General features: G+C 40.8%; 1 protein-coding gene across 1 annotated transcript; it reads right to left on the minus strand.

Annotated features, from left to right (window-relative positions):
• Positions 1–482: 482 nt before the first annotated feature.
• On the minus strand, positions 483–9961 carry LOC137917129 (seizure protein 6-like; the record flags this gene model as incomplete). The annotated part of the gene is made up of 6 exons (XM_068760016.1): positions 483–625; positions 1380–1574; positions 1666–1832; positions 2306–2474; positions 3332–3517; positions 9769–9961. Coding segments are annotated over 6 exons (1053 nt in total), but the record flags the coding sequence as incomplete, so codon positions are not given.
• Between the last annotated feature and the right edge of the window lie 1789 nt (positions 9962–11750).

The raw sequence follows: 11750 nt of genomic DNA on the forward strand, positions 1-11750 counted from the left end.
TTGGATGAGAAAGCATAGAAGTGTGCGTAGGTGTGTGTGTGTGTGTGGTGTTTTTGTACAGTAGCAGTAGTGCATGGAGAAGAAAAAGAGCTTGCTGTGCGCGTGTGTATCTGTGATGATGACATCTGTGTGTTTGTGTGTTGAATTACAGTTGGGAAGACAGGATAAGTGGCTCATAGTAGTGCACTGCCAGAGCATATTCATTTCAAAGCCAACTCTGAGACACACACCAGGGAAGTGGAAGCAGCGAGGCTTACTGGCTAATCTGGTCAGAGAGCAAGCTGGAAGCAACACAGAATTCTTAATGTTGTGGATGAGGAAAAAAAAAAATCTAATTAGTGGCTGCAGCCAGAGTAACCCTTCCCTGTGCGCATGCCATGGCGCGTCTACGTGTTTGGTGTCTGGAGATGAAGTGTTTACGATGTCGAGGCCAATCTGATCTTTCTCTTTGAGTTTTCATCTTCAGACAGGAGCACAGATTCTTACACTTGGATATCAAGCATGATCCTCTTGTCCTCTTCCACGTGAATACCCCAGATGCAGTCCTGCCCTTTGTCATAGGCCTCGGGCCAGTTAGGAGACAAGACCACGCCGGCGGAGTCCGTGATCTCCCCGCTGCACACGGCTGCGACGGACAAACACAGAGACACAAATAGATGTTTTCAAAATGCATCTCGAGTTGCAATCACAACCATTTTAACATAAACCTGACAAAAATAAATTATTTTCAGGTAACACTTTGGGTTATGTGTCTTATTCCTAATATCGTATATGCTTTAATGGGAATAAAAGACAGTTGAAATTGAGTTTGCAGGCCCCTGGTGAACCTTGTAAAATGGCATACTACCATCAAACTTCTTGGTGACCATGATTCACAGGAGCAGAAATTAGATTCTGTCCTACCCAGCTTTACTGAGAATTTTTCAATTTCACTGTGTGGCAGAATGACCACACAGGCATCAGAGAGCAGGTCTGAGGTCAGCGTGCAGTGTGGAAAGAGTGAAAGAGAAAATAAGGGAAGGGCTGGAGCACAGCCGCAGTATTTAACACGGCAGTGTTCATTTCAGGCAAATTAATGTATGACTTTAAATCTTAAGTGCTTCTAAAATTTGCCCTGCAAGCACACACAGCCTATGTTGAAGTAAGCCATTGTTAGAAGTTTAAGAATTTATCATGGATCAGAGGAAAGCAGCTTAGGGAGATGACTACCAGTGGTCTTTAATATTTGAGTAAAAAAAGATTAAAAAAACTCCAATAAACATCTCGGTTCGTTAAGTCCAAGTCGCGCTCCATTGGAGGCACTTTTTTCTAAAAGAATAAATAAATAAAACATTTAATGTCACCCAATTACCCAAGCGGAATGGAATCTGTCGACTCACCCCTGCAAGCCGGCTCAGTCTCATTCCACTGTGGGCTTTGTGCATCCACACATTCAATCACCACAGAGCCTTGCTCCAGTGTGTAGCCGGGGTCACACGAGAATTCAACAACAGCCCCCAGACCGTAGGTGGAGTCGGTGCCGCTGAAGTTGCCGTACTTCACGAAGGGTTCGTAACACATGCCTTTCGCAAAAGCTGTGGGCACAAAACGAACAAAAAAAATAAATCTGTCATCAGAAAGGTCAGCAGTCACAGTATGCTGTTAGAAAATGCACGATCAACCTGCCTTCATATCTGATGGCTGCACCGGTGGAGGTCAGTGTCCCGTCTGTGGTGAACTCTACAAACAAGTGACGTCCGGTGCCGACCACACCTTCATTGGGCAAATACTCCACCTCATAGGAGTCGTACACAGCTGGAGAGTCTATGTTGTTGCCATCCTTGATTAGGAGCCTGGAAATCACACGCAGACAAAGAGAAGCAAAAATAGATAAAAAAAATACATGAAAGTGGGGCTTGAAATGTAAGAGAAGCATAAAAGAAGATGCTACGAGCTTTTCTCAGATGTGCAAACTGTTCCTGTCTTTGTTATAATAGTTTTGCGATAACATTTTACACCACTCTGTAATGAGGCGGACGACCATGTGTGACAATAGCCGATATGCAACTGCTGTTTCCTACCCTCTGTAGGCCCTTCAATTCAGTCGCTTGATGATAAAGGATAATAAAGATAAAAGGTCCTATCAAATGCATCTGGCGCTCCCTAAAGATTTTGGTTATTTATAGCCTTTGAGGATTTTTAAATGGTGATACGGTGTTATTCACAAAATGAGTTTAAAGCGTTCAGCCTTAACATGCAAATTTGCACGTAGTTACTATTCACTCTCACTCTCAAAGCTTTCATTTTATCAGCATGCATGCACCACCTGTCATCGTCCTCTGCCAGAGCCACCTTCTCAAAGTGAATATGGAGTTTGTGGCCTTCGGGGGCCTCCAGGACCCAGTGGCACGTCAAATTGTTGCTGTAGTTGCCAGGAAAACCGGGGGAGACAATCCGACCATAGGTGGCATTTTTTATCATTCCCCCGCAGGATGCTGCGCGTGAGCAAAAAGAGACAAGAAGCAGACAAATAGTTGGAGGGGAAGACTGCATGAAGATGGCAAAGACACCAACTATAACAGGAAGAGCGCTGTTGTGAAAAGTCCATGTCTGGCTATAAATTAAACCAGTATCCAGCAGACTTTTGACAACGGTAGGCGACTCACCTGGGTCTGAAACTGTGTGACAGCGTGTGATGGACTTGTACAGAGAACAGTAAAACAGCAGCGCTAACACTATCAGGGCAGAGCAGCTGCAGGCAGCACAGAGAAAGAATGGAAGTGGGAGACGAGCCTTCACCAGGAGGAGAAGGACAGTCGTGTGGCTCAGTTCTAATCACGGCAGCAAGGTCCACGGGCCTTGTGTTGCCCAGTCTCAAAAAATTATAGCTTCCTGCTAATCACATGCAAACACTCATTTGGACTCTGATGTGAACCATTCTAAACAATGGGAAAGAACAAAGTGAAAATAATGAAAAAATCACTTGTATTCTGAAGAGAAAATGACAATTTCCATGCAGGGTTTTTTTTCTTTTTTTTTTTCTGTGTTCCTAATTTTATTTGTGAAATCTGCTTCTTTCAAATCAGTCTGTTGGAAAACATTTTGACAAAGTTAATTGGAAATGCAATTTGATTCAGAGGAATGGCCCCCAGTCACCTGGTGTATTGAGTACAAAAATAAAAAAGAATGTCAAGCTAGGAAGCAATTTTTCCAATTAACCAAAGGTTTTTAAGACTCTATAGATATTGAATCTGGAAAAATTGCATTTTGCTCGATTATTACATTTCAGTAAGCATCACCTCTTCGCCCTGAACTGCTCCGATGACCGGAAGCTGAGGAACATTTGTCTTACCCACACACGTGGGCTCCTTTCCACTCCAGTAAGGGGTGGTCGCGTTGCGGCACGTGAGCATTGTGGGGCCTTGCAACTTGTAGCCGGTGAAGCAGTGAAAGAAGGCTTCTCCGCCGGAGTGGAGGTGCGTTACGGAAACTTCCCCTCCGGCAGGCTCTTTGGGGAAGGTGCAGCTCAGAACAAAAGCTGGAGAGAGAAAGATACAAGATACATGATAAATGAAGCGTAAGAGCAAAATTACTTGTGATATTTAGCAAAAATACCGGGTCACCGGGTCACGCGCCGTGCTGGAACCTGGCCCAGCAGTCAACGGGCGAGAGGCGGGATACACCCTGGACAAGCCTCCAGTTCATCGCAGATCATCATTCAATTATATCACACAATTGTTATTAATTCGTAATCATTGGTTCTATAATGAAAAGCTAATTAATTAGACCTATGCATGTCTTAATAATGAAACTCGTTATTGAAAATCTGACTCTGTCACCGTTCTCAAGTGAGTTTTTTGTTTGTTTGTTTTTGTTAGATGCTAAATTTGCCAAGAACTCAATGTTTCATTGTGAAGAAAAGCCAAATTCTTGCCAAAACCAACAGCCAATAATGTTAACAGGCTCCTTTGTGTCCTGCATTGTGTTTACCCCATGCTGTTGTGTTGCATTGTTGACAATGTTGTCACTCTTCCAACCCACAACCGAGCACAAAAAAGACATTTAGACAGAAAGGAGGGGGAACCAATTGTTTTTCCAATCATTTGCGCATATTAATCAGGTGCAATGTCTCAATGTCTTCCTGCTTCTCTAACATTTATACATTCTCCACAACAAACATTCAAGCTTGTGCATATAGGCGCTCACTCTGTTCATTAATTGTAATTTACCAGTTCACGCATGTATGCAGATGTACAGAGAGATGTTTGCAGCAATACAGTAATGAACGTGGTGAGCTATGAGATGAGGTGTAGAGCCGCTGCAAATACTTTGACAAATGGAACTGCTGCTGATTAGGTGAGCATCATAGTGGGCCTGTAATGTGATAGCTGGAAGAAGAATTGCCTCTGTAGTGTTTGTCAGAGAGTCGTGATTCCAGCAGGGTAAGATCAATGTTCCTGGACTGGCTTTGCATTGTTAGTCTGTCCCTGTTTTTAAATGAATGGTGTAGGATGGGATAGGGTTCACATGGATAATGGAGTGAGCTAACCGAGTCTGTAATGAAAGCTATTAAACAACCTTCTGCTGTCTAATAACCACACTGTTCTACCTCATTAGCATTGGCACTTTAATGACCAGACTAAAACTTTAAAACTTTTGGAAATGTAACAACAAAACAAGCAACATAATTGGATCCACTAAGAGCTCGTGTTGCAAAAAAGCACTTTGATGCTATACCCTGCAATATAACAGAAACCCCCTTTTTTAAAACAACTTTGCTCAAACTGTTGAAGTCATGTTTGGGCTTAATGGGGTGCATTCAAATCCTAAAAAGGAGTTAATTGGAAGGAGTGAACAACAAGGGAAACAGCCATTCTGGAACACCTGTCCATGAGGATTCTATTTGCAAAAGCAATTATGATAATAATCAAGTAATGTAAACACCTTAATCTCATATTATGTTAATGTAATTCAGTGTGTTACCAGAAATAGCAAGTGGACCACAGCTATTTTCAGCTGCGTAATTGAAATGCTGTTTTGGCGGGAGCATGCCAATAGAAATTTACCTCCTTGTTTATTCATTTATCTTATTTTCAACATACAATAATGTGTTTATTTCTGTTCCAAAACCCATAACATAATGTTAAAGTGTTTTTTTTTTTACACGCCGATCAAGTCTAAATTGTCTTTATCAAGTACGGAACTATTGAGTGATTTTGACACAGGCCCTATAATGAAACAACCAAAGACCTTTTCTTTTGGCATCGTGCATTTAAAGCAGAAGCCAATGACATTTGATAGGCAGGGAAATTATGTATTTGGTTTTTTGCGTGCAACGACAATGAGTAAGTGGAGTTTAAACAGCGCAAAATATATTAGAAGCTCTGCAGCAGGGTGAATTTGAACTGCTTCTATGTAGCCAATCATTTGCAAATGTAGAACACTTAAGTGATGTTACTGGCATTACCTCGAGGCTAAATTGGGTATTCAAAAATATTATTCTATCAATCTTTGCACTCTAACTCACTGGGAAACATTATGCCTAAATGCAAAATGGCCATAAAGGCTCGTGAAACTGCCCTCCTCTACTATGTTTTAATCTACCGGCCGTTTTTTTCTTCTACACAAGCTAGTGGTTTCTCCCATAATGAAAAGGGCCTTTCTTCTGCAGTAAATCAGTGAGCCACAGGGGCGAGGTATACTGCCCCTGGGTCATCCATTCCATTCATAGTTTATCACTGGCTCCAATGAACCTAGTTATTGCCATTATCATGGCAGCATTTACATCCCTATTGAGCATGCAGTGGGAGAGCCAGAGGCAAAAATTTGTGGAGCCAATTCCTGAAGTATTAAATTACGTGGTGCCTCCATTCCACTAGATGTGGTGCTGGGCCATAAAGTCTGATTGTTTTGCCATTACAAATAATAGATCCACAATGCAGACAGCCAGGAAGATTAGCTGACGCACCGTGAGGCTACAGCAAACAAATGGGACACTTATGTATTTAGTGTTTCCTTGTAGAACAGAGGAAATGATTGCATTGGTGTGACACAGATATTCCACAACACGACCAGTGTGCAGTATGGGATTTCAGATTGCATTTGATATTCTGCTGGACATGCAGAAAAAAGATTTACTGCAAAGCAAAAAGTGGAATTCTCTGAATGATGAAGTTCTAATTCAAACAATTCGTGCGATTACATTTCAGCCATGCATAAATAAGTCAGTACACAATAATACAGATATTGCCTACTGTCTAATATATAATTATAGAAATGATATGTCACTGCAATGCGTTCCCTTAGTTAACTCAAAGATGCACTATTTAGATGAAGAGCATCACGGATCAAAATGTGAGGTATCACTGGCATAACTGTTAGACTGTCACTATCAAAGATAATATATTCAGAATAGGGTACTTTATATATATTTTTAAATAAGCATCTATAAAAAAAAGAAGCAAAAATAGATCAAAGCCTGTCAGACTTAACTAGAATTTAAGTTCAAAATGCTGTCTTTATGCACAGCTTGTCGCATTCAGTTTGTCATCATAAGGCATCCAAACAAGGGCTAAATATTTTTCCATTTATTTTTGTCATTTCACTACTCTTCCACGCAAGAGTTCAAGAGGAACACATCCTGTCTTTCCACCTTCATTTCCTCGCTCTTATTCATGCAAGAGCAACTGCTTTTTTAGAATAAAAAAGTCTGCCTGTTTTGTGCTGCTCCATGGCCTTTCACACCTATCTGAACGTATTTTGTGTCAACAAAATGTTTAATCGCAAATCTGCGTTTTGGTTTCAATAATAAGTTGAGGCTTCCTCAGCCCTCTGTCAAAAGTTGCCAGAGATAAACTTTTGGAAGTCATTTAATGAAAGAAAACTTTTCTGAAAGAGCGCATGGTGTAACTCTTGCACTTTCCTATATGCTGCTCCTATTGAAAAGTCTTATTCTAGTATGACGGTGAAGCAGAGGCAGCGGAGAAGCCAGTAGCACGTCCACACCTGCTGTGTTTGGACAAAGAAATAAAAGGCATTTCAATTAAGAGACTAATTAAGTGTTTTCTACATTTCTTTAGAAAGACAGTGGAATTGACTATGAGAAGGTGAATTAGCAGGGAATAAAAAAAGATGTCAGAAAAAGATCACAAATAATGAGTCTCGTCATTTGTATTTATAATTAATAACATCCCGTGTGGGAAATATGATCCATTTCCAAGCAGGCAACACTATTATGATGACTTTATGTCTCTTGTCACTGATGCTGACGTCCATCGGTTTCCAGCTGTACGACTGTCAATGTTTCCAAAGTCTCTGGCTGCGGACCAAAACATTGCCTTTTACAGAAATAAATCACGAATAATAATGTTGACTCTAGCAAAGATGTGGAGTTGCAGAAAGCTTGAAACACCGTTCTGCCAGGATATGAGCTATTGAAATGGATGTGATTGGGTTGAAAATGTGATTTTAACAGTAACCTATTCAATAAAGCTCATTAAAGAGAAATAACTGCAGACTGCAGGCGGTGCCTCTTCGAGGCTGTGACAAATGTTGGATCACTTGTCAGCGTCGGAGGTCCTCGGGCCATCACTGTGAACTTGGCTTATTAGTTAACTGCTCAATAACTCCTGTAAAACATAAACGCTATTGGTGATGCAATTGATTATGTTCTATCATACAAGTCAAGATCATCTGTGGGAAAGAGGGCAGAAATGGCGGCCGTTAGTAAATTGGGCGTTGTGGCAGTACTTGAAATTATTCATAAGCACAACATTTGAGCAAGCAAATTATCTTTTATCCTCTATTTATATATGTTGTAATTATCTTGTACTGGTTCACTCCTACCTTTATTTTAACATTTGGGCAGAGCATCCTGTAAACACACTTCGTACATTAGGTGTTTAGGGTATGAATGGATGAATGCAGGAATATTTATTCCGGTAATGAAGATGTTATTTACCTTTTTGATTGAGTTCAAAGAGGGACACATTCATTTTGTATGTTTGTGCATTATACTTAATATATTTTAGGTGGGGTGGCTTTTTCTATTGTTGCTGTTGAAATACAAATGATGCATGTTCAAATGTCCAAATATAGAAGGACATGCAAGGAAATTGTGACATCAAATTCTATACATATCAAAACTAAACACGTCTATGATCATGTTCCAAGTTGTCAGAGCCACTGCTGAGGTTATCAGTCTGCCATTTGAGGTGCAGCCAACGATGTAGCAGATATTAATTACCCCGAGCGGAGATCCATCTCTCTGCAGCTCTGTCTCCTTCTCTACGCTTGTCCAATCACATTTATCACAGCCCATTATAAAGGACAAGGTGATTCTGTGCTTACGAAGGAGAGGAGCCCAAATTGAAATATCTACGGTGTATCCAATATGTCTGGTCTTCTGGAAATGCTGTCTGCAGTTTTTTCTCATTAGTGTACATAAATTTGACACTTCATCTTCTACACCAAATGGGTTGTTTGGTGGACATGGAACTTCAGACGTCTCACTGCAGGAAATATACAGTATATGAATAAACGGCTATCGCTGGCAGCAATTACCCAGAGGAGGCTGTCTTTGTGGGGGTGTTTTACATGGATCTATAACCATTGATGCCATAAAGCATCCTGGAATATAAGAGAAGCAGCTAGAAAATGATTTAAACTGAATGACCAGGATTTGTTTCAGCTTAATTCTGGTTTGTATTATTATTATTAATAATCAATGAATGACTTCTACTCATAGATGTCCAGACTATATATGATCTTAAAGATGTATTTATATTTGAGGCCAGTGTTAAATTTGATGCTGACCCAGGAGCAAACATCTGACTTTACCGCCATTTATAAGCTGCATTAATCAAAAATTCTTGGATTGAATAGGGAACTGATGGTGACAAATATATCTTCTGATATCCACTGACAGTGCAATATATTTCATACCATTTGCCGGCGCCTGTCTATATCGACGCACACCCTTGTGTGCTGTCGACTGACCCCTTGCTGTTATCATTCAGTCTGACCACACGCCGATATTCACACATCCAAACGGGGATGGGCGGATTTATCCCACTTCGGCGGCGCTGTTTTGATCGCTGCTCTCATTTTGGAGCTGATGAAAGTACAGCTGTAATGTGGTGGAATGAATGCTTTGTCTACCAGCTTCCACCATCAACTCAAATCGATGGGGCATGTAATTGGTGGCCACTTTTTGTGATTGCTAAGACAAACAGGCGATGTTGGGGACATGAAAGATCAGTGTCACGCACAAAACAAGCCCGAGAGAGGGATTTATGAGCCGTCAGATTCACCAACTTACAGTCACAATCTCTGACTGATTTTCACTGCTGCAAAGCACTATTGTAATTACTGTTTGACCAGATTTCCCAGGCCATTCTGTAAAGCTGTAACCTCCACGAAGGCCAATGGAATTCAATACAACAAAACTAATTAAATATTTATACCACTGACAGACAACCTTGTGAACTTCCACTGCTGGACTTCTTGACGATAAGGGTGAAACGATATGGGGTACATGAACAAGTTTTCTTGAAGTTGCGAATTTCAGCAACATGAAAAGTCAATTTTACAGAACATTTTATATAAATAGATATGACGGTGCCTCTGTTTAATGTAAAGTGTTTTTAGAAAAATGTTCCTGCAGTGACGATTATGCCCTCCCAATCCTGCGCCACGATTAGAAGGTAAGTTAGATCGCTTCTCACACATTGCAAGTACATACAGCGTGAATTCATGAGAGGCACCTGCTGCAACATAGCACCGGCTCACCTTGGTACTGCAGCAGAATGAATCCAGCATTCTGCTGCTGATCACTATGGAATCGAATGGAGATCTGGTTGCTCCAACTACGCAGCACGAGCCCCCTCATCAAGACCGACTCGTTGGCGAGGATGAAAGGTTCTCGGCCGCCCGTGTCCTCCACCGTCACGTGATCGCCCTCCAACGCGCTCACATTTAGCACCTGAAAAAAGGAGGAGATGCCATCATCACAAGCAAGTCTCGGTTCAGTCATTTGCTTAGTAACCCATTATTGGATTTCAGATGTGTTTTTAAGTATTTACTGTACAATGTCATTCCATATAAGATTTGTTGAAGATCAACTCATCCTTGTTCTGCTTCCCCATGCGGCTATAAAAGACACTCCGACAACAGTGTTTTATGTCTTCCACAGGTTTGAGCAGCATCTGCAGCTAAATCTGGCACGGAAGCCTCATGAGGATTGAATGTAGTTAAACTGCCTGGATAATGGAGGAGTGGCACATTTTGGAGCAACATCTGATTCATTCCCTACAGAACTATAAGAGCTAATCCAACAGCAGGCCATAGTTATTATTACAAATATGTTTTAATTGAATTGTAGCAATTTGCTTCTAATAACTAAAAACCAATCCACTAAATAGCACTAAATAAATGTAAAATATAAGCTAAGTGCCAAATGTACATCAGCCTGTGGAGATTTAAATACCGGTACCACTGTGTCACTGTGTCACTGTGATAATCAGTTTATCTTAAACTAAATGGAAATGAGCAAAAAGCCTAAAAGATAAATGCATCCGCAAAGCTATTGGCAACTCTTGCTGACATTTTTATATATACCTTGCACAAAAATGTGTTTAGATTTTGGGTGTCCCTTGAGGCAGAAAAAAGGGTTCCCCTCCACGGACTCATGTCCTTGAGGTATTGTGTGTGAGGAGTGTTTGGGCAATGGCCTGGAAAAGCTGAGACAGTGGGTACGATGAGCACTTTGCACCTCAGCGGCAGGAAGCTGAATCTAGTCAGGTTGACTAACTGTCACTCAGTTGACGGGAGCTGACAATGAGAGTGTGGAGGGGCTAATGGACGCTTTGAGGTGGAGCGTGAAGGTGACCTTTCCCTGAATGATCCATGAGGTCAGCCAGTTTGATTTATTTGATTTTTAATCGCATCCTGAATATAGCACAACACTACTCTCGAGGTTTTCAGACAAACAGAGCAAACGTTAAACCAGAATAGGCAGCAGGGATTCAAGATTCTGTCACCTCGGTTAATTTTAGCACAAAATGTCATATTTTCATTTTAGTTTAAAGTAATTTAGTTTTTGCTGGAGATAACAGTGTCACAGTGAGTAATAAAAGGAATGTCACATGATTTCAGAATCCCTATTTCTCAAGGGCAACAGCAATGACATCACCTCAGGCACAGTTTTTTTTTTCTTCTGCCTTTTCTCTCTCAGTTAATATGGAGGAATTTGACGTTTTGTAAATCAGGTTATCCCACATGCTCATCTTATAACTTCATAATTCACCTCACAGTGCAGCACAGCAGTGCTCCTATTCATACATGTACATCCAAAGTGTTAGAACAAAATGCAGATTTGTGGAATTGCATCTAAATTACATTAAAATTACATTACAACCTTTCATGTGGCAAGATCTAAACATTTCAGATCGTTAAGCCTGCAGGGAAGCAAATTTGTGCTATGTTTTCAAGTTGTTTGTCTCGGGCATTCAGACTGAGTTAGAGATCAAAATGAAAGATTATAATTTCATTCAAATATCACATCATTATGCTCTAATTTATTTCAGATGCCTTCACGATTATGTAAAGCTGACATGTGGATGAGGCACCTGATATTGCAGCCATGTTCACAAATATTTCAACCAACCAGCTCTTAAATTTTTTTTTTTTAATGAATAGCACATAATACCTGTGTTGTTGATTTGGTAAACGCGCATCGTGAGATGTTTATGCTGCTGTATCCATCGTCCATA

The sequence above is a fragment of the Brachionichthys hirsutus genome, unplaced genomic scaffold (genome assembly GCF_040956055.1).
Source record: "Brachionichthys hirsutus isolate HB-005 unplaced genomic scaffold, CSIRO-AGI_Bhir_v1 contig_924, whole genome shotgun sequence".
NCBI classification, from domain to species: domain Eukaryota; kingdom Metazoa; phylum Chordata; class Actinopteri; order Lophiiformes; family Brachionichthyidae; genus Brachionichthys; species Brachionichthys hirsutus.